This window comes from Homarus americanus, unplaced genomic scaffold (genome assembly GCF_018991925.1).
Source record: "Homarus americanus isolate GMGI-L3 unplaced genomic scaffold, GMGI_Hamer_2.0 scaffold54443, whole genome shotgun sequence".
In the NCBI taxonomy this organism is placed as follows: Eukaryota; Metazoa; Arthropoda; class Malacostraca; order Decapoda; family Nephropidae; genus Homarus; species Homarus americanus.
This window is the reverse complement of record NW_024750852.1, coordinates 3,494,459-3,517,261: the sequence shown is the minus strand read 5'-3', so window position 1 is coordinate 3,517,261 and position 22,803 is coordinate 3,494,459. Positions and strand designations below refer to the sequence as shown.

General features: G+C 37.6%; 1 protein-coding gene across 1 annotated transcript in view; it reads left to right on the top strand.

Annotated features, from left to right (window-relative positions):
• Positions 1-22,803, top strand: part of LOC121854395 (huntingtin-like) — a 32,735-nt gene that overhangs the window by 2,086 nt on the left and 7,846 nt on the right. The window contains exons 4-40 of the mRNA XM_042349056.1: positions 616-740; positions 1,063-1,549; positions 1,863-1,937; positions 2,428-2,545; positions 2,878-3,120; positions 3,350-3,495; positions 4,031-4,259; positions 4,638-4,822; positions 5,466-5,621; positions 5,770-5,975; positions 6,259-6,465; positions 6,845-6,956; positions 7,642-7,739; positions 8,208-8,329; positions 8,535-8,617; positions 8,965-9,105; positions 9,269-9,338; positions 9,745-9,860; positions 10,418-10,603; positions 11,018-11,253; positions 11,478-11,598; positions 11,969-12,129; positions 12,866-13,014; positions 14,511-14,647; positions 14,876-15,010; positions 15,627-15,731; positions 17,070-17,347; positions 17,854-18,023; positions 18,403-18,619; positions 18,951-19,044; positions 19,271-19,450; positions 19,667-19,920; positions 20,219-20,380; positions 20,784-20,934; positions 21,138-21,315; positions 21,747-21,937; positions 22,372-22,571. Coding sequence (XP_042204990.1) covers positions 616-740; positions 1,063-1,549; positions 1,863-1,937; positions 2,428-2,545; positions 2,878-3,120; positions 3,350-3,495; positions 4,031-4,259; positions 4,638-4,822; positions 5,466-5,621; positions 5,770-5,975; positions 6,259-6,465; positions 6,845-6,956; positions 7,642-7,739; positions 8,208-8,329; positions 8,535-8,617; positions 8,965-9,105; positions 9,269-9,338; positions 9,745-9,860; positions 10,418-10,603; positions 11,018-11,253; positions 11,478-11,598; positions 11,969-12,129; positions 12,866-13,014; positions 14,511-14,647; positions 14,876-15,010; positions 15,627-15,731; positions 17,070-17,347; positions 17,854-18,023; positions 18,403-18,619; positions 18,951-19,044; positions 19,271-19,450; positions 19,667-19,920; positions 20,219-20,380; positions 20,784-20,934; positions 21,138-21,315; positions 21,747-21,937; positions 22,372-22,571 — 6,224 coding nt within the window. The remainder of the gene's footprint in view (positions 1-615; positions 741-1,062; positions 1,550-1,862; positions 1,938-2,427; positions 2,546-2,877; positions 3,121-3,349; positions 3,496-4,030; positions 4,260-4,637; positions 4,823-5,465; positions 5,622-5,769; positions 5,976-6,258; positions 6,466-6,844; positions 6,957-7,641; positions 7,740-8,207; positions 8,330-8,534; positions 8,618-8,964; positions 9,106-9,268; positions 9,339-9,744; positions 9,861-10,417; positions 10,604-11,017; positions 11,254-11,477; positions 11,599-11,968; positions 12,130-12,865; positions 13,015-14,510; positions 14,648-14,875; positions 15,011-15,626; positions 15,732-17,069; positions 17,348-17,853; positions 18,024-18,402; positions 18,620-18,950; positions 19,045-19,270; positions 19,451-19,666; positions 19,921-20,218; positions 20,381-20,783; positions 20,935-21,137; positions 21,316-21,746; positions 21,938-22,371; positions 22,572-22,803) is intronic.

The window sequence follows — 22,803 nt, the reverse complement described above, 5'->3', positions numbered from 1 at the left end:
GAGGCAAAATACACCAGTAGTTTTTGTAATTTTTTAACTATACAATACAATAGTTACAATTATATATATGGTACTTTATGTATTTTCTCTATAATTTATAACATGATTTTTAAAATATCTGTGTAAGTCTGTTTAAGTTAAAGCAACATCATCTGACTAAAACTGTTATGATGCCAGATGTAGCTACTATGTAGTACAGTACAGTATACAGTCAATTATGTAATGGCATGCTCATACTAATGAACTGGTTGTAAAAGGGAAGTTTGAGGATTAGGTATTATTCATGTAGCCTGTATATGTAGTACTGTAGTAGTTGTACTATGTGCTATACATAAACTAATGTCTGTCCTGTATGACCTCCCATTTCTTATACAGTAATTATCCTCCTTGATACTTGTCTGCTCAGTAGCTGGTCTGTCAATTGTTGAAGATAGTTGCTGCTACATGACTCCAGTTGGAGCTCATATGGTTAGGTCACAGCCTAACCTAATCTTCATGATTGAGTCTCAAATCTTAATGGTTAGATTAGGTTAAGTTAGGTTAGGACTGGGACCCAAGTAATGAATCACCCAATCCTCCACATGCCAATTTAACTAAGCATTCACTTCTTTGCAGAGCTTATCAGAGACTCAATTGGGCAAAATCCAGGTTGAACTGTACAAGGAAATCAAGAAGAATGGGTCAGTTAGGAGCTTGAGAGCTGCACTCTCAAGGTTTGCTGCACTGTGTCATCATATTAGGTATGGGTTCATCATTAATCCTCAATTTGTGGATTTTTAATTAGTTTTCTGTAAATGTTTACTTTTTTTTCTCTTCGAGAAATTCTTGTTTTGAGGTATAAGGTTATTAATGCCATTATTGAAATACTATAATTCATATTGTAAACAACTTTTCATTTTGCATCTTAATTTTGTTTACAGTTGTGTTAACAGTTCCATAACACCTCCTTGAGACATTATTCTGCATTAATATTTTAGAGAGATTGAGGTATTTAAGGTTTGCCAGAGAGATATAATTACAATAATACAAAAATATATTAACATTTTATTATAAATTTTTCAGGCCCCAGAAAGGTCGAGCGTATGTTCAAAACCTCCTACCGTATGTGACACGAATGGCTCGCCGGCCAGAAGAACCCTTGCTAGAAACACTTGCTGTTTCCCTTGAAAAAATTATGCCAACCCTTGGTCATTTCACCAACGATAATGAAATCAAGAATCTTCTAAAGGCATTCCTTCCCAATCTCAGCCACACCTCCTCGGCTGTCCGCAGATCAGCCGTGACGTCTCTCACAGTTCTCTGCCGTCACTCTCGTAAGCCACCAATGTTCCTCGGCTGGCTGCTCAGCACTATTCTTCAGATTATGGTGCCAATCCAAGAAGATATACCAACAAGCCAGATTTTAGGATGCCTCTTGTGCCTACGCTCATTGGTACCTCACATAGGGGAACTTTGTGCTCCTATTATCCCCTCAGATACACAGCACCCTCAGCACACCAGTCATCTACACCCTGCAGAGTATACTGTCACGTATGACCAAATGCTTCAGGTAAACACTTCAGTTCATAGATAGTTATAGATACTGAAACTGGATTACTTTTTGATATTTTAAAATATTGAAGTTAGATCAATAATAAGAAAAAGATTTGTGGAGATTAATGTTATATATCCAGCATAGTGAGAGGTTTAAAACATTCGTTTTTGGTCATATAAATGCAAACAGTGTGAGGAGGGAGCTAATTAATTATGTTGAAATTTTACATTAGTGTGAAAATACTCTAAATGGCTTACAGTTTCAAGGAAGATGTCTATAATTGATAAAAAAGTGGTGGTTTTGTATATTTGTTTTATGTCTTTCACAGGTGTATGAGTTATGTCTACATTATAGTGCACATTCAGACCACAATATAGTGACTGCAAGTTTAGAAACACTTCAGGTGAGTTTTCACATTGTTTAATGAGCCTGTATGTACAGTACAGTACAGTATAATGTTTCATAGCATAAATTGTTTCACATCATCATCATATTTGGGGTCCAAATGTATTTAGTGGTGTTACTGTAGTATGAGTCCTTTGACCTTTATTCTTAGCTAGTTCTTCTTATTACACAGATCTGAGGTGAAGGAGAGGGTGAAAGGATAAAGAGAATTATAATTCAGGTTTTTGCAGAGTTATATTAAGGAAGAATGTGTGACAACCAGGAGGGGTCTCTCGAGTTTATTTAAATAAGGCCAAACTATTTGCCATGAATCAGTGACATCATTATAAGAAGCCACATTTTCAGTAAATGCACAAAAGTCTTTCACAATTTAGTAATGGGTCATAATTGTTTTGCTATATTGATTCTCTTTTTTTTTAATTTTAGACTATAAGTATGAATTATTGTTTTGTATTAGAGCTCTATTATTTGTGATAATTGTGTTGCAGACATTGCTCCAGAACCCACCTGTAGCCCTTCTTCTGACTCTCATTGCTCCTGAGGGCATTAACAGATCCAGGATCTTGGCTGACCCTCGAGCCAACGTGCTGTCATCTAGAGTGTCCAGTGAGTGGAGGTCCTCATGTATATTAATCTGTTTATGAACATTACAAGACTCTTTTAAAAACCATATACCAGTACTGTTACCCTGCATGTATAGATTAAAAAAATAAAAATAACATTAAAATTATTAGGTTCTTTATAGACATATGCTGTACAGCTTCACCACCTAGACTTTTGGATCTTTTCTTCTGTATATTTCATACTGCATGGAGGGCATGATAGGAATACCGGGTACTCATTTAGGTTGAATGACATGGAGAGTTGTTATGGTTGTAAAGCTTCAGGTTTACCCATATCATTATGTTTTGAGATTTAGTTTTCATGATTATTTTCAGGTCAAGTGAGTGTTGCTCCATCGTTGTTTGAGGAAGATTTGGACCTTGATGGTGGCAGTGGGAAGGTCAGTATGGATCTGGATACTCCCGATGGGAAAATTGACTTTGAGGAGAGTACGAAAGAAGAAGATGATAAAGGAGGTGGAGGAAGCATTGACGCACAGCAGACTGACGTTACTGAAGACCTGACTGAAGAAAATGTTAGTGCTTTGTACTCCAGCATTGAAATTGGTAAACTGACAGGTGAGGTGCACAGCTGGCCATCACGACTTAATTTTTACTAATCTTGTAATCCCTGGATGTCTACCATAAACTCTCATTTCAATAATTTAGTTTCACACAATGGTATTTAAGAATTCTGCTGTGACTTAACTATTTCATCACTCCCCTTTGTTCATTAAATTGATTTGACAATGGGGGATCTGCCTCATGCACTCCACTTGTTGTATTTTTATATGACCTTATGTTTCAGACACCTCGGTGCTCTTTGGTAGAGGAGAGATGAATTTAAACGGAGAGAAGCGTTGTGTTGAGCGGGACAAAAGGAAACACATTTACCACATATCATCTCATGCTCAGAATAAGTCTCTGGAAGACAAACAACATTCCATTGATAAGGTGTGTCCTCATCTGGTTTTAAGTTGTGACATTTTGATGCACGTGTAAGGATTTTACAGAGACGAGTGTAAAGGAAAAGGTCTAAAACAAACAGTGTAGTAAATGTAGGTTCATCAGGGAGATACCAAGGACAGGTTTAGTTGGGGAGACAGTGGGTGAAGATTAATATGCAATTGTGCCGAAACACAATTTCTCTTGTGTAGTTTTAAGCAGTTTCATTAAGCTACTATTTTATTACAGTGTAACCTCCCTATAACGGACTTTTATCTCCATATAATCTGTTAGATGGAGATTTCACGTCTTTATGTGATTCATTAAATGGAGGTTTTACAACTACGGACCCTCACTGGCCTGCACATGGTCTTTGGGATTACAGTAAATCCTTGATAACTCTGAGAGTTGCTGCATCTAGTGGTACCTTCTGCATCCCTCGTCTCTCTTAAATATGTGGATAAACATACCAAGGTGTTAGATTCATTCTAGTCATAGGAAAACTTCATTTTCAGCCCATCTCACATTTTTCTCTAATTTGCAGGCAGGGGGCTTAATTGGCTCTTTCTTGGGTGAAGATCTTCCTGTGAGGTATCTCGTAAGATATCTCACTTCCTCATTCCTTCTCTCTGGGCATGTTGGGTCGTTAATTCCTGATCGCACGGTGCGAGTCAGTGTTAAGGTGCTGGCTCTCAACTGTGTGGGGTTGGCTGTGACGGTGATGCCCTCGCTGATGGCAGAGCCGCTCTTTACTGATGCAACTGGTGAATCTGGTAAGTAGTTTATTAGTGCTAGTTATAGGTTACAGGAGCATTGTGACACTGGTGATGTGATTGGTGACTTAGGTGTAGTTAGTGAGATTGGCAAATGAGTTATTCTATGTGGTGAGCCCAAATTGGCTATTAGCTTTAGTGAGGTTGAACATTACTAACAACTGGTGGTTAGACTAGTGAGTGACTTATTACTAGGGGTGGTGATGAGACCCTGTAGGGGTTTCATGGGTAACAGGGCCCAGTTAGTTAGTATACATAGCTACAGTACAGTACTTGCTGTTCTTTAACTGCTTGATACTGAAATCCCTTGATAGTTATACATCATTTATGTGCAGGCAGAGCAGAATATAACAAGCTCAATATTTGTTTTTCTTTCAGAGCTTCAGCAACATATCGATGACATTTTGAGGTTTCATAGTCATTCCGATCCTCAGCTTGGAACAAGTGTGGGCACTGTTATTGGACAGTTCATACGTGCTAGTCTTGTCCATGGATGTGGTCAATACAATGACTTTGGTAGGCCAGGATTGGCCTTATCTTCACTGCTTGAAGTCCTTTGTAAGGTTAGTATGAATTTGGCAGAACTGTATAAAGATTTTGAAAAGAACAAATCCATTTTTATTTGTTTTTTTAAGTTGGAGAGATGTTAAAGGTAGTTGATGTTTATTGATAAAGGTGATACTTTTTCATAGACCAGTAAGCAGCAGTAAATACTCTGTAATACTATTTAATGCTACTGACCAAGAAAAAGAATATATAGTTATAGTTTCATTGTAGAGTTGTTTTGTTTACTAAAAAAAATTCAGTTGCATTTTTGTTTAATTTCTTATTGACTGACAAGTCTTTGTACACCTTTTGTACCTATGCAACGGTGGAAAATTTTCCAAACGCAGTGATGATGAATAAGATGGCACTGATATTTAGTTATTAAGAACATTGAAGTGCAGTCACCCACGAAAGTCCTGTCGCCTCTCCTCCTGAACCACAAACCCCAAGATTCAAACTTGCGAATCTGAAGCATTTATGGACAGAAAAATGCATCACTGTCAACTGGTTCTGGTTCACGGGTCTGAATCTCGGGATTCGTGATTCAGGAGGAGAGGCAACGGGACTTTTGTGGGTGATTGTACAGGTACAATGATATTCTTAAATTGCAATCTGGAAATATATTAAGAGTTTATAAGTTGATAATCTTTCTCGCACCAGTTGCTTGGAAATGAGTCAAGCGTAACGGCACGTGGAGCTGTTGGAGGTCTGGGGTTATGTCTGGGCGAGCTACTCCATTCTTTGCACGCAGCCGTCATACTCTCCGTCTTGCCTCATTTAGTAAACACGGCGTCAAACCCTTATTGGTTGGTAAAAGTAAGTTTTCCACAGTGTGCTAGTGTTAAGTTGTGTATTTAGAGGATGTACAGCATTTCCAAAAGTGCCTTGAAAATTTTGACATACAGTACATACCTGTATTATGAACTTTTGTATTGTTGTGTTTTGAGAGTAAATTAAATTTCAGGTGGAATTGTGTGACCTGCTGTCTGGGCTGCCTCTGAGCTATACAGATCATGTTGAGAGCAACAGCAGCTATACCACTACTGGCAATTCCATCCCACTCAGGCCGGCTGACAGGTTCTCTCATCGTGTGTTAACGGCAGTTCTGATTCCTCTCTTAGCAGATCAAGACCCCAGAGCTCGTTCAGCAGCCGCATCAGCCTGTGTCAAGTAAGTTAAGTGTAATGTAACACTGGTTCGTGAGAAGTAACAGACAATTGAAAGTAAATTTGATGTACAGGTCTGAAATTGTTGGGGTACTTATGAGTGAAAGCACTATGGGAATTTGTATGAAGAAAGGAATGGTGGTTCACGTATGATTTTCTTCGAGAAAGAAGTGGAAGGGGTCGCAATATACAATATGGTTTTGTGGACAAAATTATCTCTTCGCTTAAGACAGGTAGTTTTTACTAATTTTTTGATGAGTCTTGATGTGTTTAATTTCCTGATTCAGGTTAGTACCTGAGATAATGAGCACTGGTGACCTGATTCATAAAGTGGCTTCCAGTCTTGTACATAGTGGCCGTCTCAAAGGTGACAGAGAGGACCTCGGAAATAATCCTCAATCACTTCAGCACTGGTCCTCTAGGGGCCTCCCCTCTTTGCCAGTTGCACCACTCTATCGTCTCTTTTCCGAGAGATATAGTAATCTTATTGAAAGGTAAGCAGTCGGTAGAGGTTTGTATTCTCGTGTTAAAACAACTTGATTTGTTGCAGGAAAAAATATTTGTAGGTATTTTTGGTCACAAACAACTGGGGGTTGGGGGAATTATTGATTTATGCGGTTATTTTTCAAGTGGTTAATGAAATCACATTCATTCCATTTTTTATTACACAGTTTTAATATTACTGTAACCTAGTAAAGCATTACAATGTTACATATGACGACATGTTTTTCATATGTATATTTAAGCCTCCAACATCGCACATTAATATTGTTGTAAAATGAACTTTAAAATTTCTCGTTTGCAAATCAAAACTTCTAGACACTACTGTGTATTAAAGGTTCATTCTTGCACATACAATTCACTCTTTTTCAGTCATGGTCCAGGGATGTCAGATGCCCAGAACTCAAAGGTGTCACTATCTCTCTCACGCCTCATCTATGCCTTCACAACCCATCTTATGAGTACCAACAGCAAATTCTTGATGGTTTGTATCATGCATTATAGTTGACTTTTATGTAAAGCTGCCACAATACCATGTCAAAGCACCGATAAAACCTGTGAATTTTGTTGTGGGATCCATATTGTTTATAATTTTGTTTGTCTTTTATAAGATTTTTTGTTTTGGGTTTTATGAGAGTTTTCTGTGTACAGTATTCTAAATGTTATTGAAATTTTGTTACTGGTATAGAGGTACTGGATGCTTGAGGTACTGGATGCTTGAGGTACTGGATGCTTGGAGCATTATTGAATTAATGAGATTCATTGAGTGGAATATGGAAGTGTGTAACAAAGAGGAACTGGCAATATCCTCAGCTTTTGAAATATTCTGAAATAACATTAGCGGCTGTGGATATAAGTGGTATATAAAGTAGCTTTGCAAATAACCATTCTATAGTGAACATCTGCTGTAGTTAGTGAGTTGAATGGGAGTACTGTACTGTATGTAGAGAGGACGAGCGAGGGTCAAGGATTGGATCTTGTGTGTGAGAGGTGACCTCTTTTAAGACTTTTTCCCCAAACAATGGAAGCAGCAAGAATTCCTAATGAAAAGGAACAAGAACATATGTATTAACAGCATTACTGGAAAAATAGCTTTGTTTAATGGTACATAAGATAGCATTCTTTGAAAAACTCTTTAGTATCATTGCTTGTCAATTTAACCTTAACAGCTGGGGTGTATAGAGGCTTTGTCACAGCTGAGTGAGAAGTACCCTCCTGCCCTCTACCCAGCAGCCTGGGGTTGTCACATAACTTCTCTGCCAGCAAGGTAGGTACTTCTTTATTATTAAGGACTCTACAATATTCTTAGTAGCTCAACTGACATACTTTATCATTAATTTTCTTATCACTATTTTACCTCTGCTTTACTGGCTGATGTTCAGGTAAAATTCATATCACATATAACTCGTTTCAGCTTAGTTGATTTGTTCATTACTTCACCGACTGTCAGCAATCTATAGTAAACTCTCTCAGTTTCATCTTTTGTTCTTTGTACACATCTACTGTAGATACTTCTTGACATTCAGGAATTAAATGTCTTCTGTCTTAAAACTGGAAACTTTTTAGTACAGGACACACACACACAGTCTTATCTACATCAACATGTGTTGCTGCTATCATGTGCTGCATCTTTAACTTTAATTTACATAAACTGGATTTGATAAAGGCATTCAATTTTACACATATCTCAAAGTTATAAAAGTGATAACCTAACCAAAGAATTTTTTTCCCCCAGTGAAGGTAATATGCATGTTGGACTCATCACACACGTCCTCTCTCTGGCTGGGGAATCTCCAATTGCTGGGGACCTCAGTGTACAGCAGAATATTCTCACTATAGCTTCAAACATTCTTGCAGGTAATTGTATTCTTTACTACAGACATTATCAAAGGATATAATATGTTGCCAGAAAATATTTTTATGACTGAATAAACCTTGATACATTCTGTGGTGCTTATTTATGAATCTTGAAATATGGTGTTTTAGCAAGTTATAGTCATATAGTGAGATGTTCCAGTGTATATACAGTACTGTAGGTGTTAATGAAGAATCTGTTGTTTAGGAATTGCTGTTGATGTGTTAAGACAAGGCCGAGAAGACATTGTGGGAGCTAAGATGCCGTGGTCATTTCTAGGATCATCACAGGTAATAGACAAGTTTTTTTTTTTTTTTTAAATAATTACCACCACATTTCATTAGCTTAGTTTATGTACTTTTATTAAAGCTAATAACTTCTCACTCTAAATTTGTTGTTTGTTTCCCACAAATACAATACCGTATAGTCAAAAGCAGTTGTAACTTGTAATACCTGTGCTTGGCAGGGCTGACTCTCTCTTAGGAACTATCTTATGCCTCAAGTTTTTTAGACTGTATTCGTATCAGTAATTGAGCAATATTTTGTTTTCCTATATTGACCATTGTGCTATTTGATTGTCTTATATGAACTGTCACATAAATTTGACTTAAATTAACTGTTGCTGCTTGGTTAACAGATAACTGCTGTGGCTGAGGCTGTGGTGCAGCACATTTTACGTATATTATGTGTGTACACTCACGTGCTGGAGGACATCATACCTGGAACACGACCAAACCTCTCCCCTCTTGCTCCACAGTCAACACTTTCTCCTATCAAGGTGAGTTTATCACTAACCTACCCTCATTCTTAATTTTTGTGCACACATTTAGAAGGCACTTTATGACATTTTTCAACAATTTGTTTTATCATTGTCTTAGTTCTCCTTCAAACTTTTGTCTTCCTATTCTGTGTTTCCTGAATCTTACGGTATGTATCTACAGAGAAGATCCCGAGGTGACTCCACTGGGGACAAGAACCGCACACATTCACCCAGCAATGGAGAAAAAGCAGGTTAGTATTATTGTATCAGGCTTGTCTACTGTATATAGCAGCAAGTACCCTTCTCTTTTGACAATACACCTGATAATTTTCAGTATTTGGTGAATGTAAATTTATATATATATATATATATATACATTGTGGTTTAGAATTGTCCAAGGAATACACCTTGCAATTTAATGTATGTACATCTTTGTGAGTCACTCTGTGTACTGTAGTAAGAATAAATGGATAACAATAAGTATTGAGAGTGTTTGGATTTGAAAATTTGAAGAAAACTGAAATACAAGTTTGGTTGAGTGCGGTAAGGTGGGATCTGTCACCTCGTTTTCTCTCTGTAGTAGTTTCAGGTATTTTTTTGTGTACTGTAAATGAATTCAGATGTGTGGTTTGTAATCTAAAATCCTTCTTGCTACAGACAGTGAAGAAAAGGAGAGGAAGGCATTGAAATCTGGCACTATTGGAGCATTCTCGTACCTACCAGAATATATAAAGATGTATGATGTGTTAAAAAATGCCTACACAAATTATAAGGTAAGAAATACAGGTATTTACTCATTTACCAAGTCACACTATAGGTTTAAATATTAGTTTATCCTTGGTTGATGTTGCATTCATTGATTATTATTATGCATTTTGCCTGTGTTATCCCATGACTTAAATATCAATCATAAATGTTAAGTAACTTTTAGTACCTTATAATTCTTATTTCTAAATTAAGAAATTACTCTCAGAGGTTGCAGTCAATGTTCGTTAGTCTGTTCCCACAAGAATTTTAAGACATAGGTGACTGTCTGATGTGTGGAACATTGATAATAATCATTAAATGGGCCAGTTAAGGTTGATGTAATGCAACTGAACATTCAGACAAGAGAGTAATTGCTGTGAAAAACTTACTGAGCAAAATTTTTATTATTAATAATGAACTGGGGAAGTTTGGATGTGTGAGAGAGAAATGGTAATGCAGTCATATAGGCAGACTTAAGGTGATATATTAACACAGTAAAATACGTATATAAAGAAGATATATAAGGGACTACCAAGGAAGAATGAGGCAATTAATGGAAATAATGATATTTTTTGTTTGGCAGATGTCCTTGGAGGATAACACAACAGAAAAACTGTGTGGGCTGCTCCGAGTAGCTCTCACCAGCCTGGGGAGACTCTTGGAAGTAGCATCGATGGTAGAATTTGGGAAACTCGCTGATGAGATGCTTCAGTATTTGAAAGTCGTAACAACACTTCTTCCAACACTTACAGTGCAGTGTGGCCAGCAAGTAAGTTTATTGGCCTATAATATGTGGCTACCTGATACCTTTACCATTTAAAATGAGGATGCTATTAATATAACATCACTTACATTGGCAAAAATTCAGGTAAAGTTTGGGGACAAATGTTTGAACATTGATGGCATTAAATATTGTCAGGGTGCCTCGGTCCCTCCACTAAGACTGAAACTCAGTGATAGATAATGTAAAAAAAAATTGAAAAAATTAATTGTGAGGTGTAGTGTAGTGTAGAAGCATTGTGATTTTACTACTGCTGGACTGAAATAATTTGCCAGTTGGACAAATCTGCCAGATTATTTGTGGTAGTTTACAGCTAGAGAAATGTTCACAATTGCTGTGTAATGGATATTTTTAAACATTGTGTTACAATGTATCTGATTATTTTGTGTGGTATTTTTTCAGCTCCTGAAGTGCTTGTTTGGTTCAAATGTCATGGCTCTCTTAGATCAGCTGTACCATAAAGTGTCAGACCCACTGCCTCATGTGTCGGTGGATGCAGCTGGTCCTATAACTAAGAGAACAACAGAAGAACCTGGTAATACTGGCCTCCATCATCTGTGTTTCAATATCCCACTGTCTGAACTGGAGAATGACTTAAGTGCAATGGCTATGTCCAGGAAGGATAGTGACCCCATTAGGTGAGTGATGATAGATGGTTGATGCATGTTTAAGGAATATAATGACAGTTTGATGCTATTACCAGTTTCTTAGTGATTATTATATATCTGTAACATGACTTAGCTTACAACTTAATGTTTATGTAGTTTACAAAATACATGAACTTTGGAACTTATTAAAACATGATGACTGTTCACAGTTTTCATTGTTATGGTTTCTTAGCAGATGTCCATTATATTTCTAGTTTAAGTCTACAACGTAAAGGGAGCACCAGCGTCTTTAAAACACTAGGACGTGGCAATGACAAGTCATCATTAAGCTCTTACATAAGACTGTTTGAGCCGCTGGTCATCAAAGCCTTAAAGGTGAGTTTGAAGGTTTTTTCATATACTGTACAGTTTCCCCTCATGTATACTCTACTGCCTTCACAAGAAGCTGTTTCACATATATATGCAACTTGTTACCACTCAAGTTTAGATTACTGTATACTGTGCTGAGGTTTGCACCTGTACAGTGTGCTTTATCCCCAAAATATCTTCAGTACCAAGTCTTTTCTTGGAACACTTCCCTCAATATAGATGAGGGACACCTGTATATATTTTTCAATATACTGTACTGTACATTATATTAGATAAATATTTTTTTATTGTTGTGTAATGGTTTTATTGCTGATACGTATATCAAACTTGTGTTGATTTTCATTATCTTCAAATAGTAATTGTTGCTTTTCTTCAGCTGTATACTGTGTCAAGTGATGTTATCATGCAGAGGTCAGTCCTGCAGCTGCTGATCCATTTGGTGCAAATCCGGGTCAATTACTGCCTCCTGGATTCTGATCAGATATTTATAGGTTATGTTATCAAGCAGTTTGAATACATTGAAGAGGGACAAATCAAGTAAGTTCCTTCTCTTTAAACATTTGTTAGCAGATGTATTTTGTCTGTATATAATGAAGTATTCTATTCCTGACATCTCTGTTTGTCATCTACCTTTCATCCTTCTACCATTATTAACCAAATAGGATGTAATAGATTCACAAAGTTTGAAGAATATATAACAATAGAGGTTGTAATAAAAGAAAACTTAAGTAGGGTCATTTACTGATACATATCTTACTCTCATCTCACACTTTACCTTACCTTGTACTGAACAACTAAGGTGACAGCTGGTACAGTTTTGTACTTACATCACTGTTTTCCTTCCTAATGCTTCAACACGTGCCATTAGGAGTCAATGCTTATTAATATTTGCATGCAATTATATCTTATAATTCTCTCACTATATCCAGAAATGCATTAAGTATTTTTTTTACTTTCCCAAATATGTCTTCACAATTTGTCTTTATAAGATTTTTCTTTTGTGCAGCCTCTTCCTTCTCTGTATTATCCTTAGTCATCACCAGTGAACCGTTCTCTTACCTTTAAAGTTATTGCAGGATATCTCTTGTTGCCCTCAAGTTTCTGTCATCGTTTCACTCGCCTTATCAATATACTATATATTTACCGCACCCATTTCATGACTTTACAAATGTAATTCTTTTTATGTTACTGTAATTATAAAAACACTTTCAGCCTAAACTTATTGTTGTAATAACAGTTGTCTTAACAGAGTATTCTTGGGTGGTTGTTTCAGGCAGGCAGAGGAGCTGATTCCTTCCATGTTTAGGTTTCTTGTGCTCCTATCATATGAACGGCACCACAGCAAAAGCATAATTGGGGTTCCCAAGATCATCCAGCTCTGTGATGGTCTCATGGCCAGCGGTCAACCTCCTCTGTCACATTGTGAGTTTTACTCCCTCACTGGTAATGTGTCTATCATTTGTTACTGTAGGTCTGAAATATACTCAGTGACTTTTATGTCAAGGTGTACAGGAAGATTTATTTGCATTTCAGAGAGTACAGTAGCATGTAGTTTACATCAATGTATACCGTACCTTTTATATTAATTTAATAATATAACATATCCAGAATTTGTATTTCAAAATACACCAAGTTTAGCTTTAATATTTCATATAGATCTTTGTTTCAAACTTACCATATCTTTTTTGGGGGTATTTCAAAATTTGCTATAACTTGCATTTGTGTTTTGAAATATACCACATCCTTTATTGTGTTTCTCATAATTTGCCATTATAGTACATGAGCATTTTCCTGAGATCTCTTTAAAGGTTTGGTACTCTGCATCTAACACACACACACACACGCACACATGTACTAAGAGAAACACCTGCTCGCTGGAAATATGTCGACGACTCCACCATTGGAATCAGCGTCAGCAATTCTGCTCCCGACTATACCACCCTTCAGGATTTATTGAACAATCTCCAAAATTGGGCCACCAACAACCACGTCACCATCAACCATACCAAGACCATGGTTATGCACATCAACCTCTCCTCCGGCGTTGTCCCACCCCCTTCCATTGCTTTAGGCCCCAACACACTCCAGGCTGTAGATTCCACTAAGCTCCTCGGCATCACCATAGACAAGAAACTAAATTGGAAACCACACATCAGTGAAGTTGTCAAATTCTCCAGTTTCCGTCTCCACCTCCTCCGCTGACTCATGTCCCTCGGAGTTCCTGCACCCGAGCTCCTCATTGTTTACTCAATATTCATACTTCCCAAGCTCACCTATGCCTCCCCTACCTGGTCTTCCTTCCTAAATGCCACACAACGTAAACACCCAGAAAAAGTGCAAAAGAGGGCATGCAAGATTATTCTCTCCCCTTCCTACTCCACATATCAAGAAGCGCTCAACACACTGACCCTCTCGGCTCTCACTGACCATCACCACGACCTCATCTGCAAATTTGGTGAGAAGCTTCTGCACCATCCTCGACACCGGCTCCTACTACCACCTGAGATCCCTAGCCCGAGAATTGCTGTTCGACACCACAACCGCATCCAGCCCTTACGAGCACGAACTGATCGCTATAAGAACAGCCCAGTCCCAACCATTGTAAAAATTATCAATAACTTGTAATCAACCAGTGTATTCACTCTCAGTCAATCTTACTTTTTGCACTGTCACTATGTTGAAATGCCCTGTAGTTTGAGTCTCTCACCACCTAGTTATTATATATCATATTTGTATCTCTTATGTTGCTTGTATATTACAAGGTATTTGTAAATCAAGAGACCCATTCCTCAATTATGTAACTGCATATTTTCAGCCTTTCGGCTGCTATGCTCTTTCAATAAACCATTAATTATTATTATTATTACATTATCCATGTATAGACAAGTACCCTATTACAATACTATTTTTCTTGACAGGTATATTAGCCTTACAACCACTAGTGGAGGACCTTTTCCTGGTAAGGAGTACAACAAGCATGGCGGATCAGCGGGAGCTTGATACTCAGCGAGAAGTCCTCTGCTCCATGCTTCTCAGGCTTGCTCACTATCACCAGGTAGTGTCAGTGTTTGTATTTTCTTGGTTACTGTACACCAAAAATTATCTTAAAAAGCATGTTTTTTGTGGCATTTGAAGACTCTTCTTCCCCTTGTTTTTAAGTACATACAGTACAGGTATCTCAGTTTTATAATGGGAGTCTTTGTAAATATAGCTAATGGATAATTGATGATGGCTTAATTCTTTTCTATGCATTTTAAAATCAATCCTATTTTTATATTGGCAGGTTCTTCGCCTTATCTCCCTGGTGTTAGGTGCAACAATGGAAGCTAACCGAGAGCGCTGGAGAAAGTTGTCTCGGCAAGTGATTGATACGCTGCTTCCTCTCCTGTCCAAGCTGCAAGTCAATCTTGATTCTGAGGTAACACAGGTTGCCCATCTTAACACAAGTCATAAATTCTTTCGTAGATATGGTTCAGTAAATTACATTTAGCTCAGAGTCCTACAAAGATAAGATTTTTCTCTTTCATTCTGAGTATTAATGGCTGTCCCTTGCTCTGAGGGGAGGTGGAGGAGAGGAAGAATAGGATAATAAACAGTACAAAGTATATTATCATAATATATCTTCATTTATTCTTTCTGATAAATAGCACACATTTAAAAAAATATATTTTCATTATAACATCCATAAATTATCTAAATAACTGTAAAAACAAAGTAAAAATGAAGACAAAGAGATAAATGGATCACAGCGTGGGTGGTGGCGAGTAATGGTTTATGGGTGTGGTGCTGTGCTCGTCACTGTATGACAACATTTACTATGTCTTTTGTCTACCACGTGGGAGAGGCAATGTTGAGGAACGCTACAGTGAAGTGGTGAGTCGTAACAGACATGGAGAAATGCTGAACACCATGTTAATCAGTGTTATTGATACATTTCACTGCAGTTGAACAGTGTTTCCAAAGGGTTAAAATGTATGCTCTTTTGTTTATTACTTTTTAAAGAACATATTTTATTTACATTTTTATTTTGGCAGGATTCCCTCGCTGCAGTAGAAGAAGTGATGCATGGAGTTTGTGCCAGTGTGTACCGACCTGTGGACTGTGTACTGAAGGCTCTCTTCACATCTCCTTGTGAACTGGTGAGGAATGCAATACAAGTGCTTCATGTACATATGTGTATTAATATGCTTTGTTATGATTAATAAGCAATGTGTCAATTTGTAAGAAGTTTTGCAATTATTCAGAATGATGCAAGTTTATCATGTTATTTGATTGGTATCTCTGTCTTCAAAATCTCTAGCTGAAACATATGTTCAGTGCAGATATGGTCACTGTCATCAGGGTATTGGGATGAGCTAGTTTGTGGGATAATAGATAATATGGAAGCAAGGGAAAAAAAAAGGATATTCAATGACCCAACAAAATGGTTAAGGGAATTGACTAAAGAATGATATTAAAGTGATAAGGCTCAATTAGGAGAATTTGGGTGATTGTTCAGTTTTTTCTATTGAAGTAAAGCCCAAGGGGAGAAAGTGAGTGAGGAATAGATGAAGAAATAGATTAAAAGTGTAAAATGAGGACAGTGATTGTGAGAGAGGTGTAGGTCTGTGTAAATACTGTACCCAGATATTCAAAGTATATGCTGGAAATAAACACTGAAAAAAGAAGAGTTATTCATATTAATAAATGTCTGCCTGTAAGTGTATGTTCAGGTAGGTGTCCAATAATTTGTGATGCTCTTGTCATTAGGACCACTGAACCTTCCTTAAAACTATTATAAACTAGATAATGAATAATGCCAGATTGGATATACTGTACCATAGCTGAAAAACACAAAAGAAAAAAACTCCTGTTACCCTTTTCTTATAACCCATTATATGACAAAACAACATATTTATGAGCTGTAGAAATGTATCAGATGTTTCATGATAGATTTATACTGTTTGTGTTAATTGATGTAGGAAGCAGCGTAGGTCAATCGTCACCATAGGAAAACTTGTGTGCTAGAGCAGTTGAAGAGAAGATACCGCAGCAAATAAAGGAGATTCTGTACAACTCTTGATTTCACATTACTTTAAGCTGTAGTTGGAAAGGGCAGGGAGGGGGACAATTTATATTTGTTTACTGTATTTAGTCTTGTCAATGAGATTAATCATATTAGTTATCATAGATCATGATCTAACACTTATTGAAATTTTGATGGATGTGGTGCTCTTTACATGAGGCATCAGCATTTCTGTTGGGTCATCCTGCTTGTGAAAATATTGAGATTATATGTTGAGAAATCTCAAGTGTTCTTCCTGAGTTAAGCTGCTGTAAGTAGCTGATTGATGGGAAGAATAGGCAAAGGAAAGGAGAGTGTGTGTTTGGTTTTGATTTCTTCCACCTGTGCCACAGTAGAAAAGCTTGTAAAAGTTGGAAAAAACGATAAACAACATCAGTAACAAGATATTTACTTCATTAATTGCCATCTGCAGGAGACGACACTGGGTGTAGAGAGATGGGTGGGCAGTATTTTGCTGCTTCTTCGTGCCCTCATTACTCACTCTACCCCGGAGCTGGTCTTGGCACGCTTAGAAGAATTAGGTCTAAGTATGGACTATGTACATGGTGACCTAGCAGCAGAGATTGTGCTTCAGGGGGGTTCCTTAGGGCCAGATTCCTTACAGCATCAAGTTCCCGATACGTCGGCAGGTTTCCGAGATCCTCTTAACGTCACCCAGCCAGAAACTCTTCCCCAGGTTGCCATGGCCAGGTAATGCATTGTTTCTCTATGAAATATTAGAAATGTTTCATAATTTATGACCAGAAATATTTAGTATGCCATTAGTAGAGGGAGGAAATAGCTCCTTTTGTGCCTTTCAGCTTCACTCCTTCCTTTATACACAGTTCATGTACTGTTTGCTGTTAACAGGTTTATAGACATTTCTGGCTTAATCTTTACCCCTGCATTACTTTGTACCCAGTTTCTATATCAATCCATGGCTTGTGCAATATCTATGACATTTCTATATCTGTTGCATGCACGTAAAGCGTCTGCACTGAAATACTGTACTGTATAATAAAACCCACAAATCTGCTATACTGTATCAGTAAACTTTTATACTTGTCTCTTCTTTAACACTTCATATGTTTTTCATACCTTTATTTTTGGCTTAGTTTGTTCTTGTATAGAGTAAGACTTTCCACAGGTGCTTGAATTTTTTCTTTGTTTATTTTAAAATCCATAATTTTGAGTGTTAGTTAATGGTTTCCTTACAGATTCTTATTAGAAGTTGTTCGTGTTAGTGTTAGTGAGATCAGGAGTGTGCGGCTCACACTGCTCAACAGTGGACTGGCATCAGAAAGTGGAGGTGGGCAACATTCCCCAGACATGCTGGTTCACCTCTCACACCACCTGCTGCTCACCCTCCTGCACCTAACACTCTCAGGTCTGTGTCTTATTATTATTAGTATTATTATTATTATTATTATTATTATTATTATTATTATTATTATTATTATTATTATTATTGAGAGTTGCTGTAATTGTTGTTTATGTTAGTGTATATTTATCATTCATTCAGAATTGAATATGACCTTTGTAGTCACTGAAACAAATTCCAGGACTGCCTGCTGCCTCTTACATCCTGTAAGATCAAAGCAGGTTGTAAAAGTACAGGAGCACCTCTACTTATGAACATTCAACTCATGAACTTTCAGAGATAAACTGTAATTTTAACACTTTTATATGATATATTTCGGTTAAATTAAACAGAGTTCCAAACAACACAGACTGAGCCTAACATCATGTATTCTTATTGTTACTAGGTCAGTGGAGGGAAGTGATCACCTCTCTCAAGGATATTTGTAGCAGAGAAATTGAATTAACAGAAGAAATTAGTGAAGCACTGCTGTTTGTCTCTGGCTGGTATGCCCCGCTTACACTGCTCTGGTGCAAGCTGCTCACCTGTCTTGATCTCACGTCCCAGAACCTGTGGACCCGAGTCCTCAGAACGTGCCAGAGAAAGTCTGTCACTAGCGTCAGGTGCGTGTCGTATTGCACATTGAAAAGACCGATAAGACGACGAGGCAACCTAAAAATTTGCCGTTATCATGAGTCGTATCTCTGGGGCTATTATATTCCTATACAGTATCATTCATTTAAAGTGGCCATTATTTTTATGTGGGGGTTATGTTTTTGGAAACCATGTGTACACCAGATTCATGCAAATCAAACATAAGTTGATTGTTGTGGGAAAAATGGCGGCATTCCTGGGCCCCAAACACTTTAACCTCCCCTCCCACCTTCTCCCCTTAGTCTACTGAATTTTTATTTATTTAAAAGACTAAAAGAATTTATATGTTGCTCTTTGCAGTAGTCCTATTGTGAGTGAAGCAAGTGGACCGTCCAGTTGCTTGTCATTAGAATTTTTAAGGAGATGTGGACTACTTGTGTTCTCTGAATTTGTGGTAAGTTTTACTTTATTTTGTTTATTGACAAAACATATCTGCCTTATTACTTTATCTTTTTCAAATTGCGGGAGTTTGATCGGTGTCGTCCGTAATTTAGCATTGCATTATTGTTTGGGGCAATCGTCACCTCTTATTAGGTCACCAGTTATTTGTATACTGTTTATGGCATTTATAAATTGTAACTCCTCCAGAATATTACGGTTATTAATTTTTGATGTGACAGGTACGGCACATGCAGGAAGGAGAGTGGTTAACTTGGCTTGTTGTACAACACATAAGTGATGTGGTTATCCTCCACATGGAGCCACCCATTCATTCACTTATTCAGTCCATCCATGCATCACCAGCAGCGTCGGCGCTCCTTATCCAAGCTATCCACGCACGCTGTGAATACGTGCAAAAGGTAAAATGGCTACTAATTTGTCTTAACATTATGTTAACCAATTTTTCTGAATTATTATATTTTTAAAAAGTAAGGAGATTAATAGTTTAGAAGGAAAATATGAAACTTTATAGATGATCAAGTTGTTCTTATTATGATTAACTTCTATAGGCATTTTAGGGGGGCAGTAGTTTATAGGATGTGAAAAGATTAAGCCAAGTTTATACTTACTTTCAGGCAGAGTATGGCGGACACATCATATCATTGGTGACAGGAGTTCACATCTCTCAATCTGGTGCACTGATAACCTTTGTGGTAGAGCGGTTGTTAGCACTGCCATACATGGTAGTGACTCGTGCTGCTTGTGCATTGGCCACTCGCCGATTGCAGCTTCTACTAGCAATGGCACCTGGACAAGTTGTCGTTCAGCTCCCACTAGAAGACCTCACCAAGATAGTTAGTTACATGAAAGAGAATAATCTTGAGAAACGGTAAGTGAATAGCCTTGGGTATATAATACTTGACTCTACCCTCAAAAATTCTCTGGATACCCAAGTACAATAATCCTACTGAGGAAAGACATTTGTATCTGATGAATTGATGAAGTCACTCCTTGCCTGTAGTAATTATTTTGTAGTTACATTATTCCATTTCTTCTGTTTGCTCTGGGGATTTTGTAATAGTGAAAAGGTATGAAAATTTACCCCCAGGTTACATAATTTATAATTATCTTTTAACTGTAATTGCTTTTTGGGGCTGAATTTAATTATATAATTTTGGTGTTTGTAGGTATGGACAAATGTTTGGGCTCCTACAACAACTTTTGGGGCAAGTTCATGGCATCACTGTTCCCCAGGGTGGTGACACCTCTCTACCCAGTCAGCCACACCACAGTCCTACTGCCACCACTCGACTGGATCTCACCTGGTACCTCCAGCTTGTTAGGAACAGGTGACTAGTTTTACTGTTTTACTCCTCTCAGATTTAGACAAGTGATATTACAACCAGCCCTGCACCCCCCCCCCCTTTTTTTATTTGCATATGTGTGTGTGTTTGCATGAGTGTGTGCGTGCATGAATGACCTTCCTCTCTTATACCTGTTATAATTTTCATTCATATATAATAATCGGTCAATCATGTTTATTGGAAACTTATAAAAAGATATCATTAGTCCCACCTGTGAGAGAACTCAGTACAGCATAATGATGCTCTTACAGACACACTAAAGAAAAAATGAAATAAAGAAAAGTGATATACAGTATTTGTTATGGGATGTATTGAGCTTCCTCATCAGATTATTTTATTCCTGATAATATTCATTTTAATGGAGGATCATAATATTTCTCTCTTCCAGATGTATGCAGGGAGAAGGAGGTGGACTGGAGTGTGGCCAGCTGCTGAGTCAACTGGAGTATAGTGAAATAATCAACATTATGTCCGGGAAGACCTTTAACACCGCCTTACTGACACACACCCTCAGACTTGGACTCACCACAACACTACAGGTATAGTATTTTATATCTCATTGACAGATTCACCAACACTTGCATATGGAGGCTTAAGGTGTAGACTTTTGAGGACAATTTAACTCAGGTTATAATTTTCTATGTTTAGTAGCACACTTTACCCATGTATTGCAACAGTTTTGATAAGAGGATACTTTATATACCATTAATGATGATATGATTAATTTAATTTAAAATGACAGGCCAACAGAGACTGGGGTGACTGTAGCAGCTCTGTGGAGACTGCTGACAGTGAGGAGTGTAGTAGTGGGAGTGGTACTGGAGAAGCTCCTTTGTACACTGCCAGCAAAGTGATCTTACTTCAGCACCTCGCCCAGGTGGCAGGATCTTTGCCACGCCCACATCACACCTTCACCCCAGGTATAGTACATTAGACTAAAAACTGTCTTTTATGGTTAAAAGTTACAGTTGCTTGTAGGTGTAGCATCTGAACTGATCTACTTAGCTTTTGTTGTTTTGACAGTTGTAAGAAATTATCATAATTTTTACATGAGATCTATTTATTGTAAAACATTTCTTCAGCACAATGAATGATGGAAAAGTAAAGATATCTTCTTATTATATTAAAGTTGTAGATATATACTGTATATAACACCAGAATTGAGGAATTGAGTGATCAGTGACATGACTAAAACACTTTTACCAACTGATAGTACTGGTTCTGTACTGTACTGTAGTGGCCTTCTAGGAAAGGGGGAAGGTTTGTTGTTAGTTACCAGACTTTGATTAATAGATATACCTGTTCTGTAATGGAATTTTATGATTTTTTTTCAATATAAAATTATTTACAGGCGGGGGAAATAAGTACAGCGAGCGAGTGTGTAAGTTGCTCTCTGGGGACGACGGCATCGGCAGTGTAGTGGATACCCTGGCCCCTGCCGTGGTAGAGTACCTCACTTCCATGACCCGTCTTCCCTGGGGAGCCCAAGTCCTACCAGATAACTCAGAGCACTTACTGAGGTTTGCCCTTTTGGCTATGGAGGTGAGTCAAGTGGAATACTGTACATATGATATAAAGTTAGGAAGAGTTTCATGTTAATTACCTTGAAATGCAGTGTCTCTCATATTTGACTTAGTCTTCATTTTATCATTATCTTCAGTTCCCTAAAACACCACATATAATTTTCAGTTTTATGAATGAAAACATTAATAGAAATAACCGTGGATTGTAAAAGTATGAAATTTGTTGCATAAGTTTTTAGGCTTGTGATGTAACCAGTTATAAATGTACTCTGAGGCATTATTAAGTACTGGACTGTAGGTGTTCACTTTTGTGTTGAAGGTATTTACTACTGTTCTTACTGCTTTTGTTGTAATTTAATTGTAGAGTAATGTAAAGAAACAAATACTGTACTTGTAAGATCAGTTTTGTTTCATTATAACTTGATCTTAAAACACGTGCTACTTTTTTTCCAGTACCTGCACTGGCAGGTGTGGCTTGGCGGTGTGAGTGTTGAAGTAGCCAGCCTGTGCCTAAACTGTGTAGATGCTGTATTACGTTGTGGCACATTGGCTGGCTTATTGGGTCTGCCTGATAGGACATCATATGTGTGCTCTATGGTGGCTGCCCTACACACAGCTGCCTCTCATCTCATCAAGCCACGGGCACTCCCAAGGTATGGTCAACATGGTGTTCAGCTGAGTGGATACATTACTCGTTTAGAAAGTTAATAAGGAATTATATTGAGAGAAATAACACCAGTACTCTTGAGATAAACTGAAAGAATAGTGTTTTTCCTCCTTCTTGTAAGCCATTGCAGGGTAGTTGCTGATTCCCTGATTCTTAACATAGAGCACCTAGACAAACTACCATCAGCAAACACATCAACTAATGTACAATACAGTACT